Source organism: Siphateles boraxobius, unplaced genomic scaffold (genome assembly GCF_051911475.1).
Source record: "Siphateles boraxobius isolate OS27281-9 unplaced genomic scaffold, OSU_SipBor_1 6, whole genome shotgun sequence".
NCBI lineage: Eukaryota > Metazoa > Chordata > Actinopteri > Cypriniformes > Leuciscidae > Siphateles > Siphateles boraxobius.
Window position 1 is genome coordinate 18226574 of NW_027509186.1, and position 22120 is coordinate 18248693.

The 22120-nt window shown below is 38.1% G+C and overlaps 1 protein-coding gene across 11 annotated transcripts; it reads left to right on the top strand.

Moving 5' to 3' along the window:
- Positions 1-494: 494 nt before the first annotated feature.
- mag (myelin associated glycoprotein) lies at positions 495-21833 on the top strand. Of its 11 annotated transcripts, none has more exons than XM_077208017.1 (13): positions 496-624; positions 10193-10293; positions 11607-11754; positions 13236-13306; positions 13525-13893; positions 14630-14926; positions 15030-15287; positions 15517-15777; positions 16192-16500; positions 16585-16684; positions 18146-18248; positions 19225-19278; positions 19600-21833. In XM_077208017.1, the coding sequence occupies exons 4-13, from the start codon at positions 13264-13266 to the stop codon at positions 19759-19761; spliced, it is 1956 nt and encodes a 651-aa protein (XP_077064132.1). In that variant the 5' UTR covers positions 496-624; positions 10193-10293; positions 11607-11754; positions 13236-13263; the 3' UTR covers positions 19762-21833. The 11 variants fall into 11 exon arrangements, with proteins under 11 accessions (XP_077064142.1, XP_077064132.1, XP_077064136.1 ...); XM_077208019.1 differs by having other exon boundaries at positions 552-624; positions 10189-10293; XM_077208018.1 differs by lacking the exon at positions 496-624 and adding an exon at positions 4811-5086.
- Positions 21834-22120: the final 287 nt, after the last annotated feature.

Here is a 22120-nt window from a genome sequence, read left to right on the forward strand (position 1 = left end):
ATGCCAAGATCACAGCAGAGATGTAGCCATCAATGCTTTCATCCATCTGGTGTCTTAAAGCAGCAATTCCTTAGGAAATTCTCACCTTCCTTCTTTCTTTCTAAAGAAACGGCATCAGCAAAAGGCCAAGTGGCCCCCACAGTTCAGACAGCTGGTAAATTAATCTGAGAAATATACGGTTTTCTATAACAATTACATTGCAGAGTTGAGTTGAGTGTAACACTACACGAGAAGACTAATCAAATCCAGTTGAAAATCTATGGAGAAATAAAAAACAAGAACTTGAGGTATGTTTGTGTCCAGTTTCTTTTTTAAATAAAGTAACATTTGTAGAGATTCGGTTTAATGCAGTGATGTTTTTCTGTTTGTGAAATCAAAGCATTACTAATCAGAGTGCTAATGTAAAATCACAATAACAATCATGTGTCAGTGGCACATGCCACCATGCTGAGGGGTGGCAGAGAGAGAGAGAGAGAGAGAGAGAGAGAGAGAGAGAGAGAGAGAGAGAGAGAGAGAGAGAGAGGCAGGGTGGGAGGGATTGAGATGCAATTGGAAAAGAGACGGGAATCGCTCGAGTTTATCGGCATTCTGTCTGCCTGTTTACAGTGAAGACCGTCTGATAAGGTAAGTCATTATTTATAAGCCAGCAACCATACATGATATGCCAGGCGACTCATACGTGAGGTTAAAAAATGTTTATTTGGAAAGTCACAATTTATTTTGAGTGTTCTATATATTTTTTAATTCTATTAATAAATTTGTATTTATCAGACTTTTTTATTTTATATTGTGTGCCAGTAGTTTATAGACAAATGTGTTATAAACACTTATTATTACTTTATGAAATCCATGTTCCCCTTCTTTTTTAACACAAAAGCTTCTCAGTTGTTTCGTTATTGTTGCAGAGCATCAAATGTGTTGGCACTGATGACAAATGGCACTAGATAGCCAAGGCAGAAATAATCATGCATCCCAACCAGTGAAATGCATTGTTTTTGGTCATACAGCTCAAGTCAATGCCTAACAAAATGATTTTTTTCTCTAGAGTGATTATTATGTTGGCCAGTTCCTCTCTTGGTTACGTGGCAGTGAATCAAACCCCACGGTGGATGAATGTCCTATAGTTTTTGGAGATGTGAAGTGTGCTGTCATCTGGCATTAGCACTTGTCCAAGTGCACAATATTAACTGTATGACCTATTATTCAGTGCCAGCTGCCTCATTGGCTGTTTAGTTGTTTGTTTGTGCACTTCAGTTCAGTAAATTACACTTTATTAAGCGGCATTTGCTTTGGTCATTTTTTTAAGTAGTCCCACAAGATATTTTGATGCTTAACAACATTTCTAACCAAATGTCATTTACTTTAAGTATAGATAGCACAAACACACTTTTCAAGGAAACGTTTAACAAAAATAAGTTTGTTAGGGTTTTAAACGATCAAATTAAAGATCTTACTTTTCAAAAGGGAGTATTGTTGTGACACATCTTGTTTGTCAAAGATTAGTGTTCATTATTGATGTGATTCTCTACACCTGTGGTTTCTCTGCTGGCTGGGACGTCTGTGTGAATGTGAGGAGAACTGACTTCATGGCTGTGTCCAATGACTTTGCAGGCAGCGTTTTTGCACGAAGGTCCCTCACGAAACTGATTTACAGACTTTGAGGCAGCTTATCTGTTTAATGATCTAAAACAAAATAGAGAGAGGATACATCTATGCTGCCTTCAAAAATCGAGCAGATGAAGGTATCTCAGGAGACAGGAAGTGAAGCTAACATTGGATTCGGACGGGCCTTGATGCCCTCCTGCTTTGGAATGCATCTTCCGAAGGCGGCATTTTTCAGCTTTTGGCCCATAAATCCACAAAAAATCTTACTTTTTGGCTAAAAGTGACACTTGCTTTAATATATTTTATCTCATGCAATGACATCTTTTTTTTAAAGTGTGGCTTAAATATGTTTTCGAGTCACTGCGCTTATCCACCAGTCTTGGTGTTTTTTCTCTGTTGAAAAGATGCAGTTTATGACAATCTGGCTGTTACTCAACAGTATACAGTCATCATTTCCTTCTGTGTTTTTTCTCTGTTGATCCGAGTAAAAAAAAATACTCATCTTTATCTGCTGTCCTTGTTGTTGCTGGACAGTAGTTTTAGGTTTGTTTTTCTGACCCTGTCTCAGACAGGAGTCATTAATTAGCATCAGAGTCACCCTGTTCCATGACTCCTCGTGTCCCGTTCTCATCATACCTTTCCGTTGTGCCACAAACCATCTATACTGTCTGTCTTCCCAAAGACAAAAGGAGGACAATGGATCCTTCTTTGTCCTAGCGCTGAGCGCCCTCACCCCATATCTACAGCAGTGCAAGAGCTCAGTCCTCCAGGCACGCTGACCTCATGGCTCGAACCAGAGGCCTGCTGTAGGCCTGTGTGTGTGTGTGTGTGTGTGTGTGTGTGTGTGTGTGTGTGTGTGTGTGTGTGTGTGTGTGTGTGTGTGTGTGTGTGTGTGTGTGTTTGTGTGTGTGTGTGTGTGTGTTTGTGTGTGTGTGTGTGTGTGTGTGTGTGTGTGTGTGTGTGTGTGTGTGTGTGTGTGTGTGTGTGAGAGACTGGTATAGTGGAGTATGATCATAGATGCAGCAGTAATGGGGAAAAGCCTCACTCATGTGGGTATAAGAGCACCCTGTTGAGAAGAGGGGGGGCGGTTGTATAGGCAGGGTCAGTGGGATGGATCTGCAACGCTTTAATGCATATTAATAATGTTATTATAAGTATATAATGAATAGATATCTATATCTATCTATACCATATAAAATGTTTATTAGTATAATAATGCATTTCACTGATTAAGATAGCCTACAATATTTTTTGCCTATATATATTTTTGCCTATATATATATATATATATAGATATAGTGTTAGTTAATTAATTTTTTACATTTGAAAAATAATTAATGTAAGCATTTTATTTATATTTTTTATATAATAATTGAATGAATAAAACATTTTTTAGCTGCTTGACTTAATTATTTTAACTTAATATTACATTTAATGTAATATTCTTTAATGAAATTAGTAGACAATAATTGAGGTTCTAGCAAGAGGATGTTCCTTAATTGAATACATATATATTTATATGTTATTTTTTATATTTAAAAATGATTATGCAGTAACCGCCGTTGTCTGTTCAAGCTTACGCCTGTTAATCGTGACTATTGACAGTACAGTACAGCCTCCCATACATCAGTGCTTAATTATGACCGTAACATCCACGAGAGAAAGGCAGTGAAATGGGAAGAGTGAATGGGTGATTGTCGTGATTTTTTAGACAATTAGCTGTGCGCATCGACTTCCCTGTGTTGTGTTATGTTGTGATGTGTGGTGTCAGGCTCCAGCCTGGCCGTTCTGTTCTCTCCTCGGGACGGCCTAAACAATAGGCACTATGTACAGAAGCACAAGGGGCAGGAGTGTGTCTGTGTAGTGTTTGTCGAGGCTCTGGAGCATTTACGTCTATGCTGATTGACTTATATCTCTGGTGCGGAGTGTTGTAACTGGAATAAGTGGAACAGTGTGTTTTCATCAAGACAGTTGGACACAATGCTGTTAATTTAATCACTTTGTTTGGAAATGACAACTAGACAGGTCTATATGTCTTTTAGTTAGCCTTTAGTGGCACCTCAGTTGTGTTTGTTTCTGTTATGTTCGATTTTACATTTCTTTTCTTTTCTTTTTTTAAGATTTTGGTGATGTGCAGTGGTTAGTGTTTTGGCATAGAAAAGTCTTGTATATCTTTGTGTCCCACACACTCTTAAAAATCAAGGTTCCTGTTAGAACCAAGAAGTTCGTAAAGCCAGATTCCATTGAAAAATCTTTGAAATTCCACAAAGAACTTTGAATTTTCTAATTCTTTAGAAAACCATCTATGCACTGGTGCTTTAAAGAACTTATAAGCCAATATGTTAATTAGAATAGCTTAAAATATGACCTCAAGAACATCCAATGAACTCTCTTTAAAGGTGGTTCTTCACTTCTTATCGAGAACAATAATCTGAAGCACCCTTTTCCACTCTAAAGAACCCTTTGTGCAATGGAAATGTTGCATGGATGTTAAAGGCTCACGTAAAAAAATTATATGATCAATAAGGTATGAAAACATGTTTTTGCATTGCTTTAACTCATCAAAATAAGTTATGCAATTTTACATAATGCAACTTCTTTTTTATAAGTTATACAAGATTCAATTCATTTTTTAAAGTTAATGTAATTTAAGTTGAGATTACTTAAACATCCAAGTTGATTGCACTTAAAAATTGAAGGCAGTAACTTTTTTTTACAGTGTTCTTCATGGAACCATCGATGCCATTATAGAATACTCCATTTTAAGAGTGTGGATGTTATAAAGATTCTTCATGGAAACAGATGCAAATAAAGAGCCTGAAAAACTTTGTTCTTCTATAACTTTGTTGTAAAATAGTTTTTCTGTGTATATCCATGCTAACCAATGAAAAGCGAAAAACGATTCTTGATAAGAATAGAGCTTTTTGTTGAACATAATGTGCTTCAAAATAACCTCTGAAGAACCTTTATTATTTTTAAGAGCATTTTCTCTCGCTCTTTTGTTTAGTTTTTTCTTTTCTCTCACTCCATGCAGCTGCCTAATGATAATACTTGCATTCCTCTCATGTCACCCATGTAAATGATGCATACTAGTGTGCGGGGGCATCTTGATTCTTGGTTGGATTGACCTAGGTTGTGAGCGCTGCCACATCCATGTGCTCTGGGCCGGGAGGAACAGTGCAGTGCATTGTGGGTTGAGTAGAGTGGGTGTCTGTTTATGAATGGCCTGAGTGGATGGAACAATGCTCCCTGCTCTGAGCCTCTGACATTTTCATATAGAACGGAGGAGTTGAAAGGAGGAGAGAAACGAGCCCACCTCCTCCTCCTGCCCCCATCCTGCCCGCCCCGCCTGGTACAGAAGGTGACAAGAGAGGCCTCCATCCGTATGTGTGCATGTCATTGTGAGTGTTTGTCATGCTACGGTTTTTCTCTGCTGATTAATGCTTGATTCCAGCCGAGGAGGTCTGGAACCTTGTGACTGGTGAGTCTTAATGCATTTTATATGGATTAGGTCATCTTTAATGCCATGTTTATTAATTCATTACATTAGGGCTTTTTATACTTTTATATATTTCAAATGTGTTTGGCTGCGCAGATAAGTTCATAAGAGTGTATTGGATTTGTAAGAAAACTAGAGATGTAAATCGAGGCTGATCGTTGCTGCTGTTGGTTTTTAGTTTAGTAACTAAATGTGTTTTTCATGCCGTTGCTGTCAGTAAATGAATTGTGTATGGACTGAGAAGATTTCAAAGACATTGTCATGAGAATGAGGTAAAAAAGAATAGGATTAAAGAGAGAGAGAGATGTACAGGTACAGAAGGGAAGGGAATGGTGGTTCAGTCATGCATGGATATGTGTCATGCAGTGCCAACATACTCCTGCCAAGCTCCTCAATCACTCGCTGGAACAACATTGTGGGGCTTCATCACATCCCACTTTAGGTTAGCAGCAGAGTGGCGTGATGTTGGATCTGTTCTGGATTACTCATAAAAAAATTTTTTGCTATTGAACAGCAGCATTTGTTTGTAATTATTGGCGCTGATAATTTCAGCAGAGCTGAAGTGAGCTAGTGATCAACTTTTTGATGCCAATGCCCACCAAATAATGAAATCATGACAACACCAAGCAGTTCAAGATGCTCTCATAGGCATTGTTCTGAGCAAATGCCTCATAGCTCCCTAATCTATTCCATATAGTCTAAAATACTCTCTATCCTCCAGTTGCTCCGAACAGATTTTCTGGGTACTGGGTAATTTGGCACAGGGAATAAAAACGGTTTTAAAAATGAGGAGTAACTTCAGTGGATTAGCATTGATTCTCCCCCTAGAGGGTGGGACGGGCATAGCTTTACTAAATTGGACCCGGGCCTCTGTCTTCCCAGTCTGAAATGTGGACAGGAAGCTGCTATGTAGTGAAAGTAGACTACTGAGACTGCCATCTGCCTCTATGGAATGATGAATATAGCAGGCTATGGAATATTTCAGCCTAGAAAACATAATTGTTATGTTTATATGTGCAAGAGTACGTCTTAATATATGAATATATTCTTCTATTAACTTAGTTAATATAATGTGTGTGTGTGTGTGTGTGTGTGTATATATATATAGGCTATATATTTTTTTTTTTTCAAAAATAATAATAATATATATTTATAGTACATTTTTAGGTTTAGGATAGTATAGTTTTAGTAAATTGTAAAAATAAAACAAAAAATTATATTTATAATAATATATAATATATTTATAATACACTTAAAAATAATAAAATATTACAAATTAAATGCATATTTCTCTATACTTGAATAGAGGATCTTACCATTTTTGTATTCTGTCGATGGAAGCAATTCTGACTGATTCAGGTAAACTTAATAACGCAGCAACAGGATATTGTTTCAAACTTTAGACATTTTGACAATTAGCATCCCCCGTCCTGGCAGCGTTCTTGTGGGTCCCGGTTGTGGGTGGGCTGCTTCATGAATCTTTACACATGCAGATCATTTTGAATCTGAGCGATGTTTACAGACTGACTCATTGACGGATTGCTGCTCACATTAGCCATTTATCCATTATTGCCTTGCTAATTTACAAGCTGTGAGAGTTCTGTTCTGAGATTTGCCAACATTTGGGATTTATTAATCATCCCAAAGTTGTTACTCCATGCTGATGATGCTGATAGTTTTATCTTTGTATGCTGTGTGTTTTGAGTCACAGGCATTTGTAATCCCTCCTACCAAAATTATACAAGCTGCGAATAATATGCCCTACTAAGTGCACATTCATAAACACTCTCAGCCATAGTCGCTTATACAGCAAACAGTGTGGGAGGGCCAGCAGTCATGTTTTCTTACCACCATCTGCTCCTCTGGTAAATTTAGAGGGTGCCCAGGCGTATGGACGCAGGGCGCGTCACAGGCGGACAGCAAAGCATGCTGTGAACAGACCTGTTCTGAAGAGATCTATAGCCCAAGGTGCACATTTATACAGAACCGATTGAAAGATGTGCACTAGCAATGTTTCAAGGTGCAGTCAGTAATTTTCCCTAATTTAAACATAAATGAATTGCACTCAATTCATTGTTGACTACCTCAATTATGCATTACCAATGTTTAAAATGATTTGATAGAGTAGAGTTTCATTTTACATGGAGTAGGTTGCCTCATGGGGGCGGCCATTTTGAGATCACATGACCTGCTGAATAATATTTGCCTTCTGTAACCTCCCTGTTTTTGGACTAGAGTAGGGTAGGCAATTTCAGAGAGGTTAGCAAGCTAGCTTTGAAAGCATGAGATCCCACCCTCCCCTCAGAGCATCTCCAAAGTCACGGCTCCTTCAAAACACATGAACACACAGCAGAGTCTGCAAAACGTCACGAAACATTAGGCACAAAAGGCATTAAATGTCTCGTGTCTCAAAGCACATAACATTACAATAATAATGAATTGAAACAACTTACAGAGCTCAGACTGCTGCAGATTAATTTCAGTGTTGATAGTGTTGACATAGAAAGGCATAAATCTGAGAATGGCTCGGGGTAGAACGTCACGGGTTGCCATCTCGTAGTAATGGTTACGACGAGGCGTGAATGCAGCATAATTGTTTTGGTTCAGGAGGAACTTTAAAAGGCTACTGCTGTTTTCTCTGTGGCACTCGGTGACTGAGGTCTGTCTACAACTCTGTATAGCCTTGATGACGTGTGATGTCTGCATGAGCGGGTGCGTGGAGGTATGGAAATGCATTTTGACAGGCAGTTAGGACAACATATTGCATTCGGACTGAAGCTAACAATTTCAACCAGTATAACACAAAGTGTTTATACAAATTTTGCTCATTCTGGCATCAGAAAAACACTACCACACTAAAAGTTGTCAGTTTCCAGTTTGCAATATACTGAATGCATCATTAAATGAGATGGGTTTCTTCTCTGAATATATATACAAGCCTCCAAGGTTAGCAAACATTTTTTTGCAAACAGTGCGGTACGCAGGGAAGGAGACAAGAGGCTGTTTTTTATGGATGTCAGTGAAGGAGAGGCTTCCCTAAGCTGAACTGCTTTTGTGGGAAAATGGCTTATCATTGAATAAATCGACAGTCCATTGGTTAATCTTCAACATGTTTGCTCACATTCGCTTTAGATTCATCTATTTTTACACCGAAAAAAATCTGTTTTATATGTGATCCCAGCAAGCAATAGCCATCATTTCAGTCTCGGTTAACTATTGTAGTCGGTTCTTGGGCTATGGTTAGACGTCTATTAAACTTTAACTGACAGCTCAAATTTTGCCTTGTTTTAGCCACATGTTAAACATGTGGCACGGCTGTGTTTGGACGCCTATTTGACGTCTTTTAAAAGCAAAATTGCATGCTAGAACAACAAGGATAATTGCGCGACAGGTATACCGTTTACGGCACTTCTCATTCAAACAGCGACTGACTGTCGCACAACGAAATTCAATTAGGCTACTTCAAGGCTGTAATGTGATTGGTTATCAAGGAACACATTATTATCATTAATATTGTTGTGTATAGTCATTCTGAATGAGGAAAAGTACAGGGTTTCCTTCTTTTTTGTCTGAGCTGCATTGGCTGATAGCTGTTTCCGACACCCACTTGAGCAGCCCATTAGAAGTACGAGACCGTACAGCATGGTCCCAGTATCTCATTGTTTTTGGATTAAATAATGCTCTTTACTATTAGATGGATTGCTCACTCGCTTACACACAGACACTCAAACACAAACTTTACATTGAGTGAAGGATGCAGAAAAATAGAAAGGTCATTTAGCAGCTTTACTGATGTAATGCACACATTGCGATATGAGTGTGTTGGCATGTGCTACACTGTTCATTTGTGTGTGTTGGTGGGAAGGTGGTGCGTTACCGTGCGTGTGTCATAGCGTGTGTGTGGGGTGCTGTGGCATGTCGTACGTCTTTATTTCACACAGGCTCCCTGTTGTGTATTTATTCCACACAGCCCCCTCCATTAACTATGGGAGTCCCTATGGCAACTGTCCATCATAACTAGTATTTAGATTTACAGTATTGACAAACAAAATTTAGCTAAAAAATTTTATGACCATAAAATCCCAGACGTCCACTGTTGAAGAATCCCATGAAACATATATAGTCCAGAATGCTACAGAGAAGTTGGAGGTGGACTCCTTTAACTTTGACCTGTAATTTAACAAATAGAAACTAACTAGAAACCAACTAGAAATACCTGTTTTCAATTTTAATAGATTTTAAAATGTTATTTATTCCTGTGATGGCAAAGCTGAATTTTCAGGATCATTACTCCAGTCTTCAGTGTCACATGCCGATTTGCTGCTCAAAAAAACCTTTATTATTATTATTATCAATGGTGGAAACAGTACTGCTTAATATTTTTGTGGCAATTGTGATACAATTTGTTCAGGATTCTTTGATAAATAGAAAGTTTAAAAATTAGGAAAATGTTTTGGTCAATTTAATGTGTCCTTGCAGAATAAAAGTATATCTTTCAAAGAAAGAAAAAAACAAAAGTGATGTTGATTCAGAGGAAGAGTAAGCCATTACAGTTTGATGAAAGATTACAGAGACTTTTTTTTTAGGTTTTGTTGGAATAACATGCACTGATGAATCATTCATAATAAGACAATGAATGTGCATTAAAAATGAAATGGGGTCCATTATGATTTCATGTTTAGTTAAAATGAACCACAATTGAGGCAACAATATTTCATAGATTAAGCTAATAAGCTGAGTCAAGCATCAAAGATGACTTTCAGCAGATTTACAGGATATAGTGGGTCCTCCAACTCATGACCCTTAGCAGAAGTATACTTGAAATCCACGAGGAACAGTGTTACCCAGACAGGCTGGAACAAGAAAGCTTGACCAGGGTAGAAAGGAGAGATGTCATGGAGAGGAATGTACGATGTGGGCTAGAAAAGAAGAATGCACTGAGGGAAATGTCTGCATATTCAAGGCTGCCCACGGCACACATTTGCCCAGCTTATAGCTAAAAGTCTCTATCCTCTCCTCTCCCTATCTGTCTATCTCTATTGCCCTCCCTCTTTGTCTTTTCCCACCATTCCTGTACCTCTGAGGAAGGACGAAGAACAGGAGGACTTTGAAGAACCAGAACCAGGAGCAGAGAGACCAGTTCTTCCCCTTCAGGAGAGCCCAAGAGTGGAATCTGGATCTGGAATGAGGCAAGTGTCCTGGATGCTGCAAGGCTTGTTTGTGGAGTATGAATGGTCTGTTTGTTTGGCTTGGGAATTGCTTCATGCTTTCTAACGCGTGCTACCAGGGGTTTCAGCTCCAAGCAACAGCAGTTTGCTGCCTCTTAGATCTTGTGTGATGGGCATATAAATTAGTTCTGTTTTTCTGGAACAGCTGGTGTCATTATAATTATTCGGTTATGATTAACAAGAATAAAAAGGCTGCTAGGGATGTTTGTTTAATGAGACATTTCTGTAGGGTTTCAATTGTAACAGTATGTTCAGTAAAATATTGCCAGGATTGACAAGATTCAACATTCATTATAATAAAATACTGTTTATTTTTTTAATATTTATGGGTGTATAAGACCGTTTTTTACAAGTTTTACAAGTTTTGTAAAAATATGTAATTTTAAAAGCCATGCCTTAAAGGTATAGTTCACCCCAAAAATATGAGAATTATATCATGATTTACTCACCCTCATGTCATTCCAAACCTGTATGTCTCTCTGTCTTCTGTGGAACACAAAATAAGTCATTTTAAAGAATATTCAATCGTCTGTTTTTGCACTGAAAGTCAATGGGGTCCAAAACACTGTAGGGACATTTTTATTTGTGTTTCACATAAACAAGTCTTGCCAGGTTGGAATTACATGGCAACCCACAGCATTATTTAATCATTTAATCAAATATTTACTTAAAATAATTTATTATTATTATTCTATTAATTAAGAAAACTACTACTGAAAAAATTACTATGAAGGGATGGCAATTAGTTGCTAGGATACTGTAAATGTAGGCTATATTAGGGGCATTTGTCAACATTCTTGACTGTTTTTATATATTAAGAGCCTCTGTCATCTCGCAAAGTCTATTCGTTCAATAACTGCGTCAAACTCGTGAGCTATCAGGAGAATCTTCTGATATAATAATCTTTGAGATTTCAAGAACAATCCATTTATCAGCCACCATCTGTACTCTCCGTCTGCCCTAAAGTCTTGAGGAGATGCACGTGTGTGTAAACACACCGCTGACACGTGGGAATAAAGTCAACAAGGGCAGCTGGGTGACGCTGTGTAAGCGTGGATGAATGTGCTATGGATAATGTGTCATATTATGAACAGTGATGTCTGTATGACTGCCAGACACGTAAGGGCTGACGTCGTACACTCATAATGAGCAATTCTCCTCTCCCACACACTGCGGCCCTGTACGGTGTGCGTGAGTAAGAGTGTGTGTCTGTGTGGGTTAAGAGCAGAGATAATGCTGCTTCTTGATACTGATGTAATTTTTGTTGTTTTAAGACAAATCAGAAGGGAAGCTGAGTTAATGTGCTGTGAGAGAAAGCCCCCTTGTTTGTGAGGGAAGAACTGCAGCGGATAGTAGGATACACCGTTGGAGAGGGGGAATTAAAGTTGGTCGCAGTTCAGCACACTCTGCCAGCAGTTCAAGGTATTGCCCGAAAGATTGCCTGGAAACAAACACAAATAGTTATTACGTAGGCTAAGTGAACAAAATAGAAATAATCAGCAATAGCAATGAAGCAATATTTTATATATGTGTGTATAGGCTCTATCTATCGCCTACACACACACACACACACACACACACACACACACACATATCAGGGGTGTAACTTACACAAAAATGACCAGGAGTGAGAAAACTAAACATAATAGTTTATTTTATATAAAATGTTCTATCTCTGCTTACGCTGTAAACTAATAGTAAAGGGAGCCCTTACTTACACATTACTGCAATTAACAACAGAGCCCTTTTTTTTTAGCCCATAACTATGAAATTAGGTTGCTATTTATTTTTTAATGATACTCGCATAAAAATTATGCAAACATGTAAATTGCATATAAGGCAGATTTTGCAACTTCTAAATCTATTTATAAAATTATGTTTCTACTCCAATTCGTTATTAAAATATAGCTAATAATTTACACAGTGGCTGTCATAACTTTTTTCATGACATATTTATTAAAACCTATATTACACATATACATTAAATAATTAAGACAGGTTCATTAAAATATAATTAATAGGCTATAGGCTAACATAGAGCATCTATTTAGTAAACGAGTTCATTTCTCTAGCTGATTAATAATCTGTGGACACTGAATGACTTGCCTGAGGTAAATGTAATGCTATGTTGTTTACTTTTTGAGCGATTACACTAGATATAATAAGTTTCGGTAAGTTGTATATTGTATCTTTCAACATACCTTCAGATGTTCATTAATGTTGTTTATTCTATAACTAGCATTAAACAGGAAGGGATGATCGCGTTCACTCACCGCGCTGCCGCTTGAACTGAGGCGTCTAGTGATCTGTTACGCCACACCAAAAAGCGTCAAAACGTCATTTATTGTTTGAATTTCGTGATAAAATTAACAAAATTTGAGACATGAGACTTTGTTTCTTATCGAAAGTAACAAACACAGAGCAAACACAGAGCTAGATACAATTGGGTTAATGGGCTACAACTACGTCGAAAGATGTAGCCTATACCGAATAGGCCCTATATTTATATATTATCTAAATTAGCATAGGCCTACATTAAAAGCAGTACAACAATTATATATGATTTGTCATAAAAATAGGATTAATTTTCTCTAAAATTAATGTTTCACCCCCTTGATTGTGGGGTGAAAGTTCTATAAAACTTTTTTAAAACACTTTTTTTTTACGCCAAGGCTCTGTCATCCTGAATCTTCACCACTTTTGTCCCCATCTGTTCTGTTTTATGAATGATAAAAATGCCAACAGATAAATAAAAAAACCCTTACACAACTGATTTAAACAGCATATTTTCTTAAAAATATTTTTTTTTAGAGTGAAACTACAATAATGAGAGCGCTACAAGCTCAGTTGTATTAGTAGATGTCTCTTTTGTCTTGCTTATGCATGTGCTGGTTTTGTAACAGGTTTATGGTCCAGATTTAAACTGAGACGATGAAGGGTTTGGAGCTGCTGCTGTTGCTGCTTTTTCTAAAAGGTGAGAACTTGTTCTGATTGTTCTGAATTAAACATGCTATTACTGTGGTTTGTTCTGTTAATGTTAAGATACTATGGTGCATGTCCAAAAACATACTATCACTATTAGTACACATCCCCCCAAAAATATAATAATACCATAATACTTTTTATATTAGTGTTAAAAGATTAGATTATTTTAACTACATTTCTTGCCCTCTTCTCTCTTTCTCTGGACAGATGTTAGTGCTCAGTGGAATGTGTGGATGCCCAGAGACATTTCAGCCATGACAAACTCCTGTGTGGTTATACCTTGCTCATTCACATACCCCTCTGGTATCAGGCCTTATAGGGGGGTCCACGGGATCTGGTATTTTGGCCACCCCTACCCCCAGCTTTTCCCCCCAGTGGTGTATAAGTCACGCACAGAAATTGTTCACGAAAGTTATAAGGGACGGAGCAGGCTACTGGGCGACCTGACACAAAAAAACTGCACACTGCTGATAAAAAACATTGGCGAGGAACTTTCTGGGAGGTATTACTTCCGTGCAGACCTGGGCGGAGCGAACATCTACACTTTTCCTGACTTCACAAATCTACAGGTGTTGAGTAAGTATGCAGGCCAGATTATGAAAAAAACAGAAAAAACATTATTTAATTACCTTTTTATGTCTTCCAGTAATAATATCCCCAAATCCTTAAAACAATGCAAATTTACTTGAGAAGCAACACTGCATAGGATTAAGATTAAAGGAATAGTTAAACCAAAAATGTAACATTTATGATCATTTACTCACCCTCATGTAATTCCAAACCTGTAAGAGGATGTTTTGAAAAATGTCTTTGAAAAAGTGTTTTTGTCCAATGTTGTTTTGGACGACTTTGACTTCTCTTGTTTTCATAAATGGTATATTGAACATAACTGTATTTTGTCTTACTAGACTGTAAGACTTTTTCACTTTTTGCTTCTTAAGTTTATTAAATTAATTTGAAGGGTTTTTAGATATTTTACTGAAAAGTTACACTAAGATACATGTTTTTTTCAGTGTGGTTACTGAAACGATCTAGAATTTTAAGTCGACATGAAACACCATTTTCAGCCACAAACAATTTTACTTTTGCAATAAGATGTATTTCTGGATCAAACAGCATATTTAATTAATGAGTAAAAATGTAGGGCAAGACTTTGTACTGTTAAAAGTGTGTGTTGTATAGAAGAATGGAACCAGACCTAAATGCAGGTTTGCTAATTCCATACATAAATTATAATTTGGCTTGATTAAAGTATCAAATAAACAGGTCTATTTTGACTTCATATTGACTTGTATGTCTTTCCCTGCTGTAGATCAGCCCAACATCGATGTTCCAGAGGAGATTGTTAGTGACTTAAGCCTGGACTTGACCTGTTATGTCCCAGACAATTGTCCAGACATGAGTCCAGAGATCCACTGGATGTTCACGGACTACCTGCCCGACCCAATTTTCACCCCTGACACTGTTGAGGAGAGCAACACTGCTGTACTGTCCAGCACCCTCACCTTCACACCCAAACCCATGCACAACGGCCAGCTGCTGGGTTGCCGGGTCCACTACCCAAACACCACCTTCGTGTATGAACGCCTCATTTCTCTGGACATCAAGTGTAAGTTCCACCATTTTATTAAACGTTTAGCTGCTTAACTTTCATCAAAACTGATGCATAATTTTCTCAGACAATATCTACCGACTTATCCTCTATTCTGTAGACGCCCCTCGAACCGTGTGGGTGAATGTGTCTCAAGAAGTGATGGAGGGAAGCTCGGTGGTCCTGCACTGTGATGTGGACAGTAATCCAGTCCCCACGATAACTTGGTATTTTGGAGACAAAGAGCTGATGTCAGAAACCGCCTCAAACTCTTCACTGCCCCTTGACAACTTGACCCCGGAGGAGGAAGGTGTCTACACCTGCGTTGGTGACAATGGCTACGGCAGCATGAACACATCCATGTATCTGGCAGTAAATTGTAAGTAAAAGTTCATGCACTTCTGCAGATTGAAAAATAAATCTCTTAAAGTTGCTGTAAGCAATTGTGATTTTGGATAAAGATAACGGCTTAAGATGTTTGCATTATTTATTCCATTTTGTGTTAATAAGTCATATGGCAGTATAAGCTGTATGCTAGCATTCCATTATCCATCTGAACATTAATCAGGAAATCAAGTTTTCTTCTTTCTTTTCTCTCAAACTGGAAGTTCCTCCACGGGAGCCATGGATCAATGACTCTCTGACAGCGGTAGAGGGATCTTCAGTTGCTTTAAAGTGCACCAGCAGGGGTAATCCAATGCCCACGTTGACCTGGCTGAAGGATGGGGAGCTGGTGGGCACCATCACAGCTGAGGAGGGGTCTGTGCTTGAGCTGCACGAGATCACACCGCAGGCCGATGGAGTCTACCGCTGTCTAGCCGAGAACGAACACGGACGGGCCAGCAGCTCACTTAACATTACAGTAGAATGTAAGTCACTGTGAAAGTTTGACCATTTTTAAGTAAAGACATTGATCCAGTAGACTGTAATTATGCTCAGGGACAGTTTATAAATATGTTTTCTCCAAAGAAAAGTTGGTTTTGGTTTGCGTTCAGCTTGGGTCAAGCCTTAAGATGGCAAGATGAGCATAGATGAACAGATGAGCAAGTACAGGATAGATGTCAGTGTTGTAGTATTTGAGTCCGGACAAGTCCATCTCAAGCCCAACACAATATTTGCTATGACTAGTCGAGATCAGATCATTCAAGTCAGAATCCAGGCTGAATTCAAATGCTCCTGAAACTATGGTCTTGGACTCTGACTCCAAGTACAGCCTTGTCCGGACTGAAGTACTACAACACTGAAAGATGTGTTTTCTGATTATTTCTTCTCAATTTTCCTAGTTGCCCCTGTCCTCCTTGACGACTCTAAGTGCACTATAGTCCGTGAGGGCGTTCAGTGTGTTTGCATTGCCTCAGGAAACCCTGAGCCTGCGATCGAATTCCACCTGCCTGACCTCAACATCACCATCAACAACTCCAACAACCGTTTCAACTACTACACGCACTCAGATGGGTACACGTCCACGGGCATCATCAAGCTCCAGGACAAGGGTGAAAGGGGAAACAATGGTGATACCGCTGTCCATGTGCACTGCAGTATCAGCAACATATACGGCTCTGAGACCATCCGCTTGGAATTGCAGCAGGAGAGTAAGTAGACTTTCACTGAAACCACATGTCCAATCATTAATGTGATTTTGAGGTATCATCAATTAACTCTACGCACTCTTTTAGAAAAGTACATGATGGCTGTCATAGTGGGGACTATCGGAGGTGTGGCGGTCATCGCCTTCATCATCGCAGCTGTGAGATATGTGGGTCATAACAATAAAAAGTGAGTATCCCTCACAAGAAAGACTGGGGAGAAGAACATTTTGGTGGAGTTTGTGGGTTGGGACTGGGGTTTGTAGGTATCAAAACACCCAAGCCTAGTCATCCATGTTCAGTTTTGTTTTGTTTTTTTTGGCATTTGGTTTTCAAGCCATAACCCACTCACAGATTATCCAATTTGATTGCTTGGTAAGATGGTAAACATGCCACATTGTGCATGAAACTGCAGACTAACAAAACTATTGCAGGTTCAATTGCCCCATGCTATTGCTTTTCAGCCTCAAAACTGCTGAGCTCTGCAGCAAACATCCTGCTCCTATCTCATTTTGCAAGAAAAAATAAAACGTCCCATTGGATATCAAAATGAAACGATCCCAAACTTGACACTGTGGCACAATGCCATTTTTATTTAGGGGTTTCAATGATCCCCTTGTGTTAAAATGGATGCCCAGGCTTAAAGGAATAGTTGACCTAAAAATTACACTTGTCTTTAACTCACTGTATGGTTTTCTTTCTTCTGAGGAACAAAAGCAAAAATATATATTTTTCTGAATGTCTAAGCAAATCTTTTCCATACAATGAAAAAAATGAGGACTGTCAACTTCCGAAAGTGACAAAAAGATAATCCATAAAATGTTCAAAATGATTTTGTGCATTATATTGCAAGTTTCCTACAGGCAATGCCACATACTAGCTTGACTTCATAATCCAGATTCAAAGAGGTTTGACACAGATGAACAATGAAATTGCATTTTATAAATATCAAGACCCATTCATAGAATGATGATAGGATGATGAGAAATAGGTGAGACACTAATCAATGAAACAAAGAAATAACTATGGCAACCAAGGTAACAGGCACTAAACACACAGGAACTGAACACAGGCTATACAAGACAAAAGAATATCAAAATAAAAGTTCATGAACAAAGACACTGGGGAATCGTGATGTTTTATTGACAACATTCAGGAGGAGCACGTTCAGATTATCTACCCAATCAGTATGATCAGAGGCCTATATATATATCGCTGACTCGCCTTCGTTCCTCGACAGTCTTTTCTGCATCCCTCCGCCACCCTGACTCCTCACTCTCAGCTAGTTCCTATCCCAGCCAGGGATATGGGGAGTACTTTGTGCTCGGGCCACATTCCGAGCTCTGTGTGACCAGCGGACAGTGTGACCTCATGAATGACTTTAATTGTGGCATATCATTAATGAAGCTCAACCCCACTCATTTCAATTGTATTGAAAAAAGCAGCTTAGACATTGTGCAAAATGTCTTGGTTTGTGTTCCACTGAAGAAAGAAAGTCATACAGGTTTTTCATGAGGTTGAGTAAACTATGATAGAAGTTTAGTTTTTTTGGCTCAACTATCCTTTTAAAGTGTTGCCACTAGCCAATTAGTTTACAGTGTGGTTGAGTGTGAGACAGAGTCTGATTCTCTGACTCCACCCCCTCCCCCAGAGAGAATGGTAACCCTGGGCAGGACGTGGGATCTAAAGTGGAGAATCCCTCAATGTTCTACAGCGCAGTCAAGAAGGACAAACAGAGTCTCAGGAAAAAAGTGGTGAGATATCACAATAATAAATAAATCACCTACATACAGTACTTGCACACACATGATAATACGAAATGAAAGCGAACACAATAAAAATACAATAAATTAATCAACATTCTATAGTCTTTTCCATGCATACATGTGGCAAATGATATTATATACTGGCTCTTCTCTAGTTGTAATTGGCTTTCCACACTTAGCATTAACATTTAAAACAATCAGGAACCACGTATTAAAAAGAATTACTCATTTTTGCTAATTGCTACATACTCAGTACTAAGTTTTTAAAGAATGATTTAAAGAGGGGAAAAGTATAGTTTTGCTATATACTATTACACAGACCTGACAAAATCATCTGCTATGTTCAGAATAGTATGCTAGAAAACTACTTATTAAATACTACAGAGTAGGCCTAAACACTTTATGCTACTACTATTAAAAAAATAGCAAATGGAACGGTAGACTTTTCAAGCTGACGTATGCTAACACATATTGTCACATGACCGTATGTTGCATGCATGCAGATATCATCTTTTAAATAAATAGTTTCATTTGTAATCCAATTTCGTCTAAAATGTCTTAACTTTTGTAAGTCCAATCAAAAATTTAATTAAGAAAGAGATGGCTGAAATTACCTCCAGTTTAATAATCACGCTACAAATGGACGTTCAAGTGAAATACATTACATTGTGGGATACAGTGTGCTGTGTTGTATGCTGCATATTTTGGCAAACTATAGTAGATCATCTGTGTAGGTCAGTGTATACAAAAAGTGGCATACCGTGCACAGTATACATTGTGCAGAAACGGTAGTATGCTATTATACTGTTCCGAATATAGCCACTGTTACAAAAGCCAAGTGTGGATGGCGCGTCACAACTGAGAGTCCCAGTGTGGCCTATGCTTAGAGCATTTCCTGACCTCTATTCTCTCCTCTTTCATTGCTTCTCTGCACTCTCTGTCTCTTTTTCTTCCCCTAACATAGCTTAAGACTGAGCTCCTGGGCTCAAAGTTTAACTCCATCCTAGAGGAAGGCACGGTAAGGCTGAAATTTAAGATGAGCATGTAAACAAATGGGTGGAGTTGAAATGAACTGGCACAAGAGAACAATAAAAGTATAATATGGAATATTTTTTAGAAAAAAAAAAATCGAATTCCGACAATAAATAATTCAGATTTATTTCTGTTTTTAACACTGCTGCCTGGAAGCTAATAGTTCATGCGCTGTGCTACCTCATTATGTTTAGCATCTAATTGCTAACAGTACTTTTGAGTGTCTTGTTGGGAACATTTATTTTGACATTACCTGCTCTTCCCCCTAAAATTGGGCTTAAATATCTTTCCTACATTATCTTCACAGGGAGACGACGGTGATTACCAATCTGTGGGCCCAATGGCAGGCATGGAGAGGCAAGAGCTGAATTACGCCGCCCTAGAGTTTCTCCATGGACGACACCGGGAGGGAGGCTTCAGGAGGGCTGATGGTGACGGCAGCGACTATACTGAAATTAAGGCCAAATGAACCGCGATTCTTCCCTGATGCCTCGGCCAAACGGGACATGGTGGCCACTAGGCCCCAATCATTCCCCATGCCCCACAAATTTAAAATTTCACCCATATTAAATGTGGCCTTTTGAGGGGAAAACGGTCTTGAACAGCTAGCGGACAATGTGCAATTATTTTGGTCAGAGTATGAGGTTTTTGAACTCTCTTGCGCCTCTGAGGTTCTGGCAATGACACTTTCCCTTACCTGTAAAAGATACAATAGAGTTTCTTTTTATATTTATTCATTTTGGTTATTTATACCCATTCTTGTTTGTAACTATACCAGATATTTGTCTCTCAGTCAGAAATTAGAGGTTTTAGGATTCTCTTGGTTTAAAAGACAAGACTTTCCAAAAAGAGTTACAGTATGGTATGGTTTCGGGAGAGACTCCGTCACTAGTGGTCCTTTTCACTGTGTCCGCTGTAAGTCAAAGCATCAGGGAACGAGGTGTTCTGTGCGCCTCGACATATAGAATAAGCACTATCCCCAACTCTGGGTTTGTCCAGAGAGACTAATACTCTCAAATATAGCCAGACTATGTGTACATTGATACTTTATCACATACCCACAAGTGATTGTTAAAGGGATAATTCGCCCAAAAAATGAAAATTCACTCACCCTCATTTCATTCCAAATGCATGTTGCAAGAATCTCCATTCAGTTATTTCCATACAACAACAGTTCACAGTTCATCTACATCTATCAAACTTTAAAAAGGCAAAAAAAACATAATTAAAGTACCATTGTGTGCTATATTCCAAGTGTTTTGAAGCCACTATTTTTCTGGACTCAAACGTGGAATATTGAGTCGTATGGACTGCTTTTATGGTGCTGTTAAGTTTTTTCATCCATTTTTTATAGTTTGTGATGTCTGAACTATTCTATGGAATAGCTGCATAAAGATTCTTTATATACCTCGATGTTCCACAGAAAGATACAGTCATGTGAATTTGGAACAAAATGAAGGCGAGTAAGTACCAAACTTTTCAGATTTGGGTGAAGTATTACTTAATTTTGGCTTACATTTGTACTGTTTTTTCATTTCAGTTTATACGGTATCTTAATAATTTGTATTTGTACATGAAAACAGGCCAGTAACTGAATTCAAAACTGGTTTATTGAATGGTTGCTGGATTTAGTTTGCCCCAACTACTTTGTGCCCTTTTATTCAGATATATATTTATTTAAAATATGTTCCAAATAAATTGAGGAGCAAAATCACCCTTTTAATTATTCAGCCAATCTGGTAGGAAGTAGTATATGATCATGCCTGATGGCCATCCCTGCCCCGGTACACACTGCAATCCAATTGGGTCAAGCTGACATTTGATACCAATAGAAAGTCATATTTAATAATGGATGGTTGAAGCTCATCCTTTGAAACTGAATAAGAAATAACCACCATTTGGAACATATAGGAAGGTATCACTTTACCTAAGGTGCTTGAAATAAATGTAATGTTTTATGTAATCATGTAATCCTCTGGTAAGGTTGTGTCCAATAGATGTTTGTTAAATGGTCAGTATATGCAATTAGCCCTTGAAATGCATTTTGACTAACAGATTAATGAGTCCTTATGATGTTAAATTAATTGAATCTTACATTCATAAAGCATTCAATGCACCTTGGTAGGATACCAATGTATGTAAATACTCTGCATGATATATAGTTCTGCGTTGTGAAGCTTTTACTGCACAACAAGAACATACATTGTGCAACAATGGTGTATATTTTGCAGAAAATCACACAAAAAAACTGACATTATATGTGCATATACAATTAGTAACAGACAGTCCATGTTTGAAGGTATATACACAGATATTTATTTGTAAGCAAAAAGATTTGGGGGCGCATTTCACTTTAAGTGTTGTAAAGAATATTTGTATGTATCTGACTGTGTGATGGCAATAATAATGAACAAAGTAATGTTGTTTCCTAATTGACATAATAATGCAGAACAGAAAATCTCCCATCGTTATTTAAATAATAATTTACATGATGTTCTTTGCTTGCGTTCTTTTTATTTAATAAAAGTTTCCAGCCACAAATGTTGCCAATCTTCTTTAAAAGTGAAAAAAATTTAAACTGGCTCATTCGCTGTATTCGAATGTTCGCCATTACTTGAAGAAACTGCTTTTTTTCCAAAAGCATTTTACTGGCATCAAGATTTTTTTATTTTATAATTCATCAGTGTGTCCAAGGCTGTGTATCCCTCAGGGGATAGTAAAGTGTTCATCATATGCACACTTAAGAATCTCGCCGGAAGAAGTAGGTCATCAGGGTACTTTTTGCCTATTCTTTTATGGGTACTGTGAATTCAGACATAGTACTCTTG